The sequence below is a fragment of the Vidua macroura genome, chromosome 24 (genome assembly GCF_024509145.1).
Source record: "Vidua macroura isolate BioBank_ID:100142 chromosome 24, ASM2450914v1, whole genome shotgun sequence".
In the NCBI taxonomy this organism is placed as follows: domain Eukaryota; kingdom Metazoa; phylum Chordata; class Aves; order Passeriformes; family Viduidae; genus Vidua; species Vidua macroura.
Window position 1 is genome coordinate 1584010 of NC_071594.1, and position 14020 is coordinate 1598029.

The window sequence follows — 14020 nt, forward strand, 5'->3', positions numbered from 1 at the left end:
AGTGTTTGATCCAGTGGGATACTAACTCCAAACTCAGGGTCTCATGGGGAGCTACAACCAGCATCCCAAGGATCTGTCCCAGACCCATACACTGCGTTTCCAAGTTTCCCCAGTCTGCTGGTCGCACTGCCAGCAGCTGCTACTATTGGCACCCTCCCCCTGGGCAGCAGTGAGGGTGAGCCCAGATGTGCACCCGTAGCCAGATGTGATGAGAGATGGGAGAAGGGCTCTGAGCCACCGCCCGTGCGTGCGCTCCAAGGGGAGGTGGCTCTAATGACAGGGTGGGTTGTGCTGTGGATTGTGGCTTGTCCACGCCTCAGAGCTACCTGTAAACTAGCTGTGACAGATGTCCTGACCCGTGGGCACGGCAGCGTGGCAGTGCCAGGGGCTGGGTGATGCTGTGGCACCGTGAGGGACGCGTCACAACCACGGCTCCGCGGGCCCACGTCACTGCCCTGGGCACGTCCTCGCAGGCTGCCTCCCCTGGGACAGCCCTTGACTTGTCTGTTTGTGCCCAACTCCATCAATCCCAATTTAAATAAGATGGATGGGGAGATAAAGAGATAATGATTCCATAGGTAGGAGAGGCGTGTCACGTGTGGGGCGTGTCCCACCCAGAGACACGGGTGACTCACCTGGAGCCTTCCTTTCTGGGATGGTATTAACCTGCCAGCTCTGATCTCCTTTTGTCACAACGATTTCCATGCTAAATAATTGGGAACCTTGACTTTTGGCAATTTAACTAAGCAGTGCCACGAACCAGAAGGTGGAGAGAGGCTGTCACGTATGGGTAGAGCTGGTCAAGGAAATGGGGCTGGAGTTTGTGCTCCAGGGAAAAGAAAATTTCAGCAATCAACAACATTGCACAAGGGACAAACAACCAAACCTCACTCTGACAGTGCTGGAGCAACTTAATTCAGCCTCCTGGCATGGAATGGCTGAAATTTGTCTGGATGTGCAGAAGTGGCTCCTCCCCTCAAGGGTCTCATTCCAGCTCAGAGCTGGAGCTGGAGCTGTCATTTGATGGAAAGTGAATTTGGGGATGAGCTTACGGAGCTTGCTGTGATCCTTTAGCTCATAGAGGATGGCTCTGAATATCCTTCAGCTGCGCTGTACACACCCCAGTCCTGCTGGTGGGAATGTGGAACAGGGCACATGTTCTCCAGACCCTTCTCTCCATTCCCATCTCACTGTTGATGGACAAGTGTCTCCAGCAGCCTTTCTGGTGGGGCAGCTGAGAAGTTCAGTTTAAGCTCTTTCAATAAGGGCAGTTCACTCAGGAGATATGCTTGAGCTTATCTGCCCTGGCTGCATCTTGAGATCTTCAACATTTACAAGCACAAGATCACATCTAAGATGCCTTTTGGTCCTCAGACTGTTTTTAAAGGCATCCATTATCTTTTCCTGCTCCCCACCAGCCCATTGTGGCATGGAAGGGAGCTGTGAAGGGCCAGGGCAGGCAGCTGCCAGGGGGTTGTGAAGGGCAAGGGCAACATGGATATGAAAGCAAAACTTCTCCAGCCTTTGGAATATCAGTTAAGTGATCAACTGCTCCACTGGGGCTCCAGAGAACAGCAGAACCAGCTGCATCACAGCACCTGAGAGGCTGACTTTTCAAATGTCCCAGAATAATGGAATCATTAAGCTTGGAAAAGCCCTCTAATATCACTAAGTCCAGCTGTTCACCCATGTTCACCACTAACCCATGTCCCCACATGCCCCATGCACGTACTTTTTGAACATTCCCAGGGATGGTGAATCCACCACTGCCCTGGACAGTTGTGCCACTGCTTGGCAACTGCTTTGATGAAGAATTTTCCCCAGTACCCAATCTAAACTCCCCTGGGGCAGCTTGAGGTCATTTCTCCTTGTCCTGTCCCTTGTTCTGTGGGAACAGAGCCCAACCCCCTGCTGACTGCATCCTCCTGTCAGGAAGTTGAGGAGAGCCAGAAGGTCCCCCCAGAGCCTCCTTTTCTCCAGGCTCCCATAACTGTGGGGAAGAGAGATAAAACTGACAGAGTAAGTGGGATTATGGCAGCAGAAGAAAGGATTGTACAGTGCTCATTTTATGGTACAGTCACATTCCTCCAGTTCTGACCATCATCCCAGCTGTTTCCCCCTGGCACTGTAAGTCATGGACACCTCTGTTGTCCCTCAGATGTCCAATGCCATGAGCCAGTTGATTGGGCTGAAGGAGAAGGGGCTGCCCCGCATCGCTCGGCTGCTCCAGTCCAACAGCTCCGAGGTCGTCCGCTCCGGGGCCTCTCTGCTGAGCAACATGTCCAGGCATCCTGTGCTCCACAAAACCATGGGTAAGTCCTTCCCCTGTGCTGGATCCCAGCTTTCAGCTCTGCAGGAGCTGCCCAACTCTCTTTGTAAGCCCCATAATGAGACTTAGCCATGCTCCAGAACTTGGCAGGGCAGTGTCACTTCCTCTGGCCCCAGGGACAGTCACCAGGGCTGCGGGACATGTGCTGTGCTTTATGGACAGTGACAAACCTGCAGGACCACGAGGGTGACAGTGTTTTGGGAACTGAGTTGGACTTCAGTGTCCATGGCCAACAGCACTGCCCTTCCAAAGGCCTGCAGCCCTTGTTTTGTCTTGGGAAAATCCACTGATGACGATGATGCCATTGCTGTCCAACACTTCCAGTGCCTCCCTGCAGAGATAACTCTGCTTGGTGTTAACACAAATAGCATCATTCACTTGTGCCAGATTGTGTTTAATTGTTGATTGGAACATTCCTCCACCTCTTTAGCTCACCAGGTGCTCCCAGATGTGTCCCGTCTCCTGTCGTTCCAGTCTGGAAACACCAGCAGCTATGGGGAGATCATGACATCAGCTTGTTACACTCTGAGGAACCTCATCATGTCCAACCCCCACTTGGGAAAGTCTTACCTGTCCAGCAATTTGCTAAATAATGTAGTGAGCCTGTGCCGGAACGGGTGAGTGTGGGGCACAAGGCAGGGGCAGGGACAGAGCCAGACCGACCACAGAGCCTTCCCAGCACCCTTCCAAGCCAGAGTAGAGCATTATTCCTTCCTAATAAAGGAACTGGGTATGTTGGTGGGCAGAAATCCTCAGCACTGGTTTCTTGGAAACAGGCAGGAGCCACCCAGGGTGGATTTACAAAGAGGCCTCTGGAAACTCTGGTTGAATTTTAGGAAATTCTAAAAAGAACTGAAGCACCAACATCTTAAAGTCTTTTAAAAATAGTACTTACAGAGCTTATGAAAAAGAGGAGAAGTGACTTTTTACACAAGCAGATAGTGACAGGACAAGCGGGAATGGTTTCAAACTAAAAGAGGAGACATTTATACTGGATATTAGGAATAAATTCTTCCCCATGACAGTGGGGAGGCCCTGACACAGGTTGTCCAGGGAAGCTGTGGCTGCTCCGTCCCTCAAAGTGTCCACGGCCAGGTTGGGTGGGGCTTGGAGCAACCTGGGCTAGTGGAAGGTGTCGCTGCCCATGGCAGGGGGTGGGACTGGATGATCTTTAAGGTCCCTTCCAACTCAAACTATTCTGGGGTTCTCTGATCTATGAAAAATTCCAGCCCTCAGAAGAGGGGATGTCAGTGACTTCCTGGCTCCTGGGCTTCCCTCAAACCTTGTCATGAAGGTCAGGTCTGAGGTTCAGCACTGCAGGTACACAAGAATTGTGCTTAACTTTTATGTGCAAATCTGTTCATCTTTTAGTTGAATCATCTTCCTCAAGATGCAGCTCTAGACAGGAATTATTTTAAGTACCTCCCTGGTCTACTCCTGTATTTTATGCCAGCTGAGCAATCTCATAATATTTTGCCTCTTTCTATTTTAGGACTTGGTTTGGGGTTTGATGGCAGGAATTCTGTCTTGTTTGTTATCCATATTCCCTGGAGCACAAGCCTGTCAAACCTTGCCAAGTTCTGTGTTCATTTCTGGCCAAACTGGTGTTAAACTTCCATTATCTTTGACCATGTTCTCTCCTTCCTAGGCTTTCATCTCTCCTGCCATCTGTCTTTGTTTTAAAATGCCTTAGACAAGTAACCCATTGTTTTCTGTTGTGACAATCCATTTGCATGCCTTCATCATCCTTTGATAAAGTTATTCCAATCCACCTCTCGTTCCATGGCAGAGACGCTCTCTGTCATTACACGGGGCCTCCTTGTTTAGTTTGGGCCTGGGCCAAGGAGCATTGCTCTATTTGCTGCTTTTACTTGCTTCCACTCTCCAACGAGCCCAATTACCATGAAACCCAGCCCTCTCCTAAGCCCTCGTTGTTTTGAATGGTATTTACTCGTGCTGAAGTCCCACTGTGGCTCTCTCAAACCTGTGCTCAGTAATTTGCTGCTCCAGCACAGCCTTGCACAACCCGCGCTGGGAACACTTTAATTGCCCTGGCTGCTGGGGATGAGCTTTCTTGGAGGTGACTCACTGAACTGTGAGGAGTTACCAAACTCTGGAGATGTCTCCAGTCCTGCCTGGATCACAAAATCCTCGCAAGAAACTCCCCAGTTCTTACAATGTCCAAAACTTGAGTTGTTCCTTTGTCTCTGTTATTCATTTTTGTCCCCAGAGATTTTCATGCTATTCAATTCTTACGGAAAAAGAAAAAGAGAACAATTTCCATCCCAGACTAATCTTACTTGTCCAAGCTGTATTATTTCAGGCTGTTCCAGTAGAGCAGATATTGGAGAGACTTCCAGCTCTTGCTGGGTCCCAAGGTGAAATTTTCCCAATGTCACATGTTGCCTGTGAAGATAAACAAAAAAAAAAAAAAAAATAGGGTGGGATTTGTCCAGTCCTACATCAGAAAGAGCCTCCCCCTCCCCATTGGAAATCAATAAATCTCCACCTCTGAGGGCTGGCTGAAGCCCCCAGGTCCCCACTGTGGTTCTGAATGTGGTGAGTCCCACATCATCAACCTTGTCATTCCCAGCACCGCAGGCAGCAGAGAGGGGGGACAGGCGGCTCAGGGTGCCCCAGTCACCAGGAAGGACCCAGGGACACCCTGCACCCTGTCAGGATTTTGCAGTTTTCTCTGTTAATCTGCCTCAGATCCCCGTGGACATTCCCTGACCCCCAGGCTGGGGTTGGTGTCTGGGTGCTCCCTCCCTGTGTCTCCTCTGCCCTGTGTTTCTGAGCTGGGCTCTCACTGCATTACCAGCTGCAAACCAGGAGCTCCACCTGCTCAAACAACTTCAGAGTCATAGCTTAGAAAGAGACTCCAGGTTCCAGACCAGTGAGTTATGGATCTTGCCCTTTCCCATGTTCTCCTCCCTGCCCATATTTCTTTCTCCTCATGTTTCTCATAGCTGGGTTCTGACTGAAAGGCAGAAAGAGTTCAGCAGTTTATCTGATGGATGTGGTTTCTTCTTCTTCCTGGAGCATCCCAATTAAGTAATTGTCTGTGTTTCCTGCAGATGCTCTCTTCTATGACACGGGGTTCGTGGTCAAATGGGGTTCCTTCACTCTTCATTATTTTTAATCCAAGTTGTCAAAATATTGAATGTTTCCTTCAATTTTTGGTGGTGTTTCTGAAAATCAAACCACTGGACCTGATTTATTGGGGTGTTTGGTTTCCTTTTCATTTTTCTTCTCTAGCTGTCTGAAAAACATTTTTCTGCTCATTTTCAAGCAACATTATTTCACTAATTAAATTTAAATTTTCCTCATTAATTCTACTGGCTCAAAGGTTTTCCCAAAATCTATCCTTGTCCTTTAGAGCATCTCATTTGCAGTTCATATCTTTACCATGGATTTATTTCTGTTTCTCTTTGTTCCTTCACTTGTCACACTTTTGCAGTTTTATTTTGCAGTTCAATTGCACCACAGCATTTAACCAAAATTAATCTTTTGAGAAACTCAGATCTTCCCTTGATTATTCCCTGTGCCAGAGAGTTCTCATCCACACATTTCCAATTTCCCATCTGTGCCAAAGATTGCACCTGGATATCAGTTTTATAATCTCTTCACATCCTGAAGAAATCCTTGTTCTGGGAATTCCTTGGCATTCTCAGTGACACACCTAAAGTTCTTTGTACATTTGTCCTTTGAGGAAGGTTTATTCCTCCCCATTATTTGATATCTATGGACAAGATTATTGTCTTTTTTACCCCCATTCTGTTTCTCCCCATTCCCCACCATCTCCTTCTGATTTTATCTTGTTTATGTTTTGTTGAGTCTGTAGCTTTTTTGATGACTCCTGCCACTGCCACCAGGGGACATCTCCCTCATTGCCTTTCCACAATCTTTCATGAATAATTCTATTTGTAAAAGACAGACAGTACTTATAATCAACTTTGATTTTCAGGCAATTTGTTATTAAGAGATTTTTCCCCGAAATCAGCTGTTCTTGATATTCTGCTCTGTGTTACCCACTATTATATTCACACTATTTTGTTTGGGATATGTTGCTTTACTTACTGAAGTTGGCATCACAGCTCCACCAACTCATATTGAGCTTTTTATACCTAAATTATAGCAGTCAATGCTGTAAGAAAGTCAGTGCCAGTTCTTCAAATGAAAAGTTCAGAACTTCTTCTGCCTGAATTCATAAATTACTCAGGTACTGATGCTGGTAATTTTGGCTTGAAGATACAAAACTTCTGAGGTGTTCTCTGGAGATATAGTGGCAAAAAGTAGATATTTAGCATCATTAGAAGTATTTTTTTTTTTTTCAAAAATAAGAGAAAACTGCTCTGGCTTAAGAAGAGACAAATTTCAAAAAATTTGAAACTACAAATCCTTGAAAGAGAGAGTTCAGTTCATGCTCTGCCTGTCTGATCACAGCTACCCTTGGGTTTGTAGGGATTTAATGGCTTTTCAGCCATAGACAACATTTCAGGCAAAAAATGTTTTAAAATATTGTCATTCTGGTGATAGAGCATAGTGTGCTTATAGCTACAGAAGAGATTTGGCAATAAAACCTGGTTTTTCTGTCCCAAAGCATTGCCTAGGAATTTCTGGCTGTCCTCCAGCCCTCCACACAACACTAGGAGCTGCACAACACCTTTGAAGTTTATGACCAAGTTAAACTCGATCATTTCTTTGGTAACAGCTGCTTTGTATGTCAGAGAAATGCCTCAAAATTTACTGGACGTGGTTCCATCCCTGTCCTCCCACACTCTGGGTGTGGAGTTGATGTCCCAGGTTCCTCATATCTCTTGGTCCCATTTCTTGTAGGCTTTGGGGGACTATTTTGAGGAATGTTTTGGGGACTCTTTTTGATGGCACAGGGTTTTGTGGAGCTGTATCAGATAGGGAGAGTCCTGAGCTTGGTCCTGTTCCTCTCCATCATCCTGGGTGGGACAGGCTGGGGCTGCTGCCCTGATCCCAGAGCAGGAGTCTCCCAGAGGCAGAAGGAGGCCCAGGAGATCAGGAGCAGCAGTGAGAGCCAGCAGGGAGGGGATATCTGGGGATGAAATGTTCCAAAATTATAAAAGGTCCTGCGATGACTCATGGTTTCGAGCGGTTACGTGAGCAGGTATCTGTTCCCTTGTGCTGAGTAAGGGCTCTGGGCTGCTTGCAGATGTTGTTATTGCAAAGGCTCCCATCCCTTGTCCTCTCCAGGCAGCTCCAAGCCCACTCCTCTGCCCCCTCCCAGGAGATCCACCCACGCTGTCCCTGCAGACTCCAGCAACGGGTTGGCACTATTTCCCTTCTCTTTCCCTCTCTCAAATTTCAGACTCAGCTCAGTTTAGTCTCATTTTCCTACTCAAATCCTCCCCTCTCTTTCATTTGCCCTGCTCTGGTGGCAGTTGTTGTCACACAACGTTGCTGAGAGAGCAGGAGGGTGTTACTGACAGTCCTGTTCAGGGCTAGCCAGGCTCCCAGTTGGAGCTGGGTTTGTCCCAGTGGTCAGCAGTGTCTGTGGGGTGCTGCTCTGTGCCTGCCATAATCCTCCTGTTGCTTTCATCTCCCCAGCTCCTGTCCAAAAGCAGCTGAAGCTGCTCGACTTCTCCTGACAGACCTTTGGTCCAACAGGGAGCTCCAGAGTGTGCTCAAGCAGGTAAGGACAGCACACCTGCTTCTGGGAGTCAGCAACAGCCCTGGGTTTTTCACCTGCTCAAGTGGGGAGCTGGTAAAGGCCCTGATCCAGCAGCGAGTAGGGCAGGGCCCAGGAGGAGCCTGGGGCACTTGGGCACCTGCCTGGGATCTGAGCAGGTGGCAGGGGGCCACTGCTGGGACTCACTCTGGGGACAAAGCAGATGGTGACATGCCTGTGTCAGACACCTTCCTCCCTGGGGATGGTGCTGGAATGCTCCCCAGCACAGCCCCCTCACTCTGGGCTGGGACATGCTGGGTGTTCCACGCTCATTTATGGGATTACCTTCACTGCAGTCCATTGGGTCCCAGCAGGTGCCTGGCAAGGTCCCTCCTCTTTCCTCCCATTTTCTTCTGTGTCCATAGCCCTGCCCTGTGGTTACATCCCACTGCAGTCAGGGTAAGCTTTCAAACCAAGAGAAGAGGAGTATTTGGGATTTGTTTTACTCCCTGCAACAGAAGCTGGGAAAGTGCAGAGCCAAACCGGCACTGAGCCGGCACTGAGGCAGCTCCAGCTCCAGCCCCCAGCTCCCAACTCCAGCCCCCAACTCCAGCTGCTTCCATCTCCCAGCTCCTGCTCCCAGTGGCTTTCTTTGCACAAGCTGGGTTTTTCCAACTCAAAAGCATCGACACCTGCAGAGAGTACAGGGCCAAATTAAAGAGAATGAGGAATTCCTACAAAGGGGAGCACCTGGAGGCAAAAGCAGAGCATCCAAAGTCTGTTCCCATATTGACAGTGAGGGCTCTCTGCACAGGAGCTGGGGTAGTTTTGTGCCAGGCTCTGCTCACAGCCCATGCCAGCTCATTTTGGCGTGACTGAGTCACTCTGGTGCTCACACACAGATTTATTGCGTAGGTCCCTGTCAGGGGAGGAGGATGGGAGTCTGCAGGCGGTGCATGCACCATGCAAAGACTTCTGCTCTTTTTTCAGGATGAGGAACTAAATGAAACAATACTCAGTGAATGATACAATAAGTTTCCTCCAAAAACCTAGAAAGCTCCAGCTCTGGGTTGATGGAAGGCAATGCAAGGAAAAGCAAGCTGGTGTAGAGGAAAGTGTCCCTGCCCATGGCACGGGGTGGAATGAGATGAGCTTTAAGGTCCCTTTAACCCAAACCATCCCATGGTTCTGTGATTCTGTGGAGTTCATCAGTAAGGGTGACAAAGGTACCCAGAGAGCTGACAGAGGAGGTTGGCTGAGGATGAAGCACACTTTGCTCAATAACTGCTCTCAGTGTAGAAATTGATATGCACTCACTGCACTTCATGTTTCTGCTTTTTTAGCAAGGGTTTGACAAGAACACAATGGGCTCTTTAGCTGGAACGACCTTCAGGACCCTCTCCTCAAGATTTTAAAGCCTCTCCATGCACATTCAGATTGCAGGTGAGAACATGGTCCTTGTGGTGGCTTTGGGGCACAGGAATCCTTTGAGATTGTTGCTACTTTTGATCATCCCAAAAGTATGTTTGTGAGATTTTCATTCCAATTCTTCCCAGCCCAGTCTGTTTCTATGAGAGGGCAGAGGCTGTGCTGTCCCTGGGCCCAGGGCAGATGTTGCCCCCACTGCCCAGCTGTGCATTTTGGAGATGCTCAGCACAGATGTCACAGGACAGACAGAACTGCTGAGTTTGACTGTGCCTCTCCCTTCCTTTGCCAAGCAATCACTGATTCAGTGCATTTTTCCAAAGCCTCACAAGTGAGGCTCTTCCTGGGATTCTCCCTGGCACTGCCCTCATTCCTGAACTTTGAGCAGTGTTATCCAGACAGTGCCAGTAATGTGCAGTGAATTCCAGCACATCCATGGCTTCAGCCGTTAGCCTTAGCAATTGTTTGAGCCCTTCATCTGCCTGTCAGCCTCAGGTCAGAACTGAGAACCACATTCTGTCAACTGAAAATCCCAATAGAGAATCCAGGGAAGAGAAACCATGGGCAGAATTGCCAGGGCATCATTATAGGTTTATATTCAGTGTGAAATGAGGATTTAACCCATCAGGCACTTTTCACTCATGATTCCCACTAAAGGGAAAAGCTTTAAGCACTTTGAAAATCCCAGAGGTCTCTTGGATAGTGTCCGAGATTATGCAGAGGGAATTACTCTCTCCCTGCCCCAGCATGGTCCTTGTGATCAAACCAAGAGAAAACAGTGCCAAAGCTCCTTCCTTCCCTCTGCCCAGGAATGGATTTCACTTCCTGCTCTGTTGGGATGTTTTCACTGGGATTCTGAGGAGGGTGGAAGTCCAGGGTGAAGAGCTATGGGCAGCTGAGAAACTGCAGCCAGACTCAGAGAAAAGATTAAAAGTTGAGTTTGCTGTAATGAGGAGATCTATTGAATGCTTTAATTATCTGGGGGTTTGCTTTTTCTTTGTTTTATTTTCTTTTTCCATTTCAGAATTTGGAGTTGGTTCATGTCCAGGAAGAACAACACTTCACGATTCCTGAGGATGTTAAAGATGTAGAGAGTTTCTGAGTTCAACTCAACTGTAAAGCAAACCAAACACGTGGATTTCATGTGGATGACACTAATATTTTTAAGCATTTTCTTCTTTTTAGGGGGGAGAAGGGACTTTTATATACTTTCTCGATGTCAATAATTATTTTTTTGCCAAGAGTGTGTCTGTGTAACTCTGGGTGTGATGTAGAGGTGTGTTCGGGCAGCACACAGAGCACACGTGGGGAGCAGGATCTTCCTCCAGCTTAGTCCCCTGTTTTCCACCCAAAGTCAGGGTGATTGTGCAGTTTAACCCCTTGCAGGATTTTATTCCAACTCTACTCTATCCATGCACCAAATACTGCCATGCTAAAAATTTGTTACAATGTGTTTTTATCCACAAGCACAAAAAAAGTCAATTTTAGGTCAAGTTCCCCCTTTGCATCTGTCCATTATTAACAGATACACACAAGGATGCTCTTCTTTCCAAGGCTGGTTATTCCTAACAGTTATGAACAAGGGCTTCTTCTCTGCTTGGGATTTTTCTCTGATAATTGTTAACATTTTCTTTCCTGTCACATGAACTCTTTATCTCAAGAAGCAAATTGACACCTGCAGATTCTCTCCCAGGCCTCCATCACCCTTCCCTGAAGCTGTTTGTGAGAGGACAGTTGGGACACAGCTGCAGAGCTTGAACATTCCCAGGTCCTGATCCACTCTGAGCACCAGAGCAATTCCAGTTCCAGGCTGTACCTGGACAAAGGTGGCATTTGAGAAGCTGAGCAGGACAGGCCAAGTGTTTTCCCCCTGGAATCATTGACTGCCACAGGAATGAAAGAAGGGAGAGATGTGGCTTCTTTAATCATATTTTGATTTTATTGATCAATGTAAAGAACTGGTGCTAATGTGCAAAGGAATGTGAGCACTTGTGTGATGTCAGGTTTGGAAATGTTTTATTTCTTGGGATCTTGAATTGCATTAATCTGCCTGTGATGCTGAGGCTGTGATGAGGGACTGCTGAGCTCATTTCAGAGCAACTCAATTCTCACAACCTTCCTCTCTCCAGAAGAAAAATATCCTTCCCATGGAGGGGACACAGCTCAGACTCACAGGGAAGGAGCAGCTGAGGCTGTCTTTGCTGCCTGTGCTGGTTATTATTCCTCAAAGGGTGCAGGGGCACAGGGCCCTGTTTTTTCAAACATCAGGGGCCCAGGAGGTGCTTGGGAAGGATGGATTATGAGCCTGGAGATGTAAAAGCAGTCTCAATTTAAGTGTCAGGCTCATAAATTGGTGGGACTCAGGATATTCAGTTCACATCCATGGGGTGATCTGTACCCACTAAAGAACCCCCTGTGAAGTTTGGGTTTGCTCTGCTGCAGTTCCAGGTGGCCCTTGCTGGTCCCCCTTTGGAGCACAGGGAGCTCCTGCCCACAGGGAGAGGTCATTTCCAGCTGTTTCTCCTCTTGGGCTACAAAGGGTGGCTTCATCTTGTGCACTTTACTGAGCAGCCACTCTTTGCCCACGTTCAGTCAGGAGCTTTCTGTGCCAAGCTGCAGCCAAATGAGAAAGGGTAAAAAGCTCCTCTGAAGTGGAGAGGCAGAACCAGGAGAATCCAGTAGGACAGAAGTGTTCCAGGAGGGTTCAAACAGAGCAAAGAGCCCCAGTCTGTGGGCAAAGCCCTTCCAGCAGTTCCCTTGCTGCATGTGGATTCCCAGATGCAAAATGTTGGAAATGCTTTGGGCAAGACCCATCTGAGGATATCCCCAAGGGCTGCAGCTTCCACGGGGTTGGTTCAGTTTGGGTGTAAAGTGTTCTGTGCAATTTTGCATTCAGGTTTGATCTGTAATGACATGTCCTACACAAGTCCTGGGAGCAAATGTTTTTCTCTGGAAAACTAACTGGGGAAACAGAACTACAAAATGGAATGATGGAATATTGAGGAAATTCACTCTAATTGGCTGTGATTTAGGCTTTATTTTAAAACAGTGCAGCTGCTTTCTCCCCTAATGCAGTTACTGAGTCATTGTACAAGGCACAAAGAGCCGTAGCATTACGATCATCAGCTCACAATTAAATTTACAGGTGCTGGAGATTTCATTAGTGAGTATTGGACTCCAGGAGACAGATTCATCATTCACATAAATTTTATTACAAAAAACATTTATACAGTTGTTTTTATTACAGGTTTTTTATAAAGCTAACAAAATGCTAAAAATAAAATTTGTCTCCATGCTCAAAGCTCTTCCAAACATGACTGGGCACAGCCCTGAGCAACCTCACCTGCCTGGGATGTTGTCCCTGCCCTGAGCTGGGCACACCAGAGAGGTTCCTCCCACTAAGCTGTTTTTGGGATGCTGTTTGTCACTGCTTGCAAACCTCAGGGCAGAGCCTACTCAGGAGAGCCATGGGCTGCAGAAATCACAACCATTCTGCCATTCCAGGGCTGTTCTGCAGCTGAATCTTCCCTGGGAAATTCTCTGATACCCTCTATTTTCCTCCCAGTCTCTCTTTAAAATCTGGACACCAGACTCCACCCAAGTCAATGAAGTGACTTTGATGCTCAAATCTGAGAAGTGAAGGGAAATCAGACATTGGAGTAACGGGTGTTGCTCATAACCAGCTATTCTGGGAGCTCAGTGAGGTTCTCCCCAACATAAATTAATGCTGTTTTCACCTCCAGTATAATTGTTTTCATTCTGGGGAGGTATTTTTTTAAGGCATGATTTTAACTGTGACTTCCTCTCTGATGAGCTGGTTTCCTGTTCCTTGCTCCTTTAAGAGCCAGGGTAGGGCACACCCCCAGGACAGGGACAGGGACAGGGCAGGTCTGTGGCACAGGGATGGAGAATTCCTGAGGAGGAAGAAGGAGTGTGGCCAGCAGGAGCAGGAGCAGTTGGACACTCAGCCGTGTAAATAAACACCACCCTGATTGTCCTGGGCACAGCAGAGCTTATTTGGTTTATTTTCTTACAAATGCTTTGTTTATTTTGTGTGTGTACAATCCCACCCCAGCATTTCAGAAGCCTCATGGACAAGTCGAAGGCAGTTTCATTCCTTTCTGAACACACACCAGTGTGAGACCAACTCAGCCTTACCAGTCCATAGCTCTACAGTGTATTCTGTAAGATATAGGTATGTGAGAAAAATGTCTCAGAGTTTTGTTTTGGCTGTACTGTATGTATTTGCTTCATTGGAAAAGCTGAAATCAATAAAAATTGCTGAAATTTCTTCAAGCTTTCTGGTTTGGATGGTTTTATTTTGGTTGTTTTGCCAGTGTTAGGAAAGAAGAAAGGTCTGAAAAAAACCTGCTACACTGCAGCAGGAATCAGCTTGGACTGATCTGACTTATCCAACAGGAGTAAGGAAGCTGTAAATCCCATTTCCTCCAGCCTGGCACTGCCCAGGCTCCCCAGGGAATGGCTGCCAGAGCTCCAGGAGTGTTTGGACGATGCTCTCAGGGGTGCCCAGGGTGGGATTGTTGGGGTGTCTGTGCAGGGCTGGGGTTGGACTCAGCAATCCCTGTGGGTCCCACCCAGCCCAGGATCTTCTATAATTCCATTAT

At 47.6% G+C, this 14020-nt stretch overlaps 1 protein-coding gene across 1 annotated transcript in view; it reads left to right on the forward strand.

Annotated features, from left to right (window-relative positions):
• Window positions 1-13691, forward strand: part of PKP1 (plakophilin 1) — a 48624-nt gene extending 34933 nt beyond the window's left edge. The window contains exons 10-14 of the mRNA XM_053998300.1: window positions 2159-2312; window positions 2760-2946; window positions 7910-7994; window positions 9314-9413; window positions 10420-13691. Coding sequence (XP_053854275.1) covers window positions 2159-2312; window positions 2760-2946; window positions 7910-7994; window positions 9314-9385 — 498 coding nt within the window. The 3' untranslated portion in view covers window positions 9386-9413; window positions 10420-13691. The remainder of the gene's footprint in view (window positions 1-2158; window positions 2313-2759; window positions 2947-7909; window positions 7995-9313; window positions 9414-10419) is intronic.
• Window positions 13692-14020: the final 329 nt, after the last annotated feature.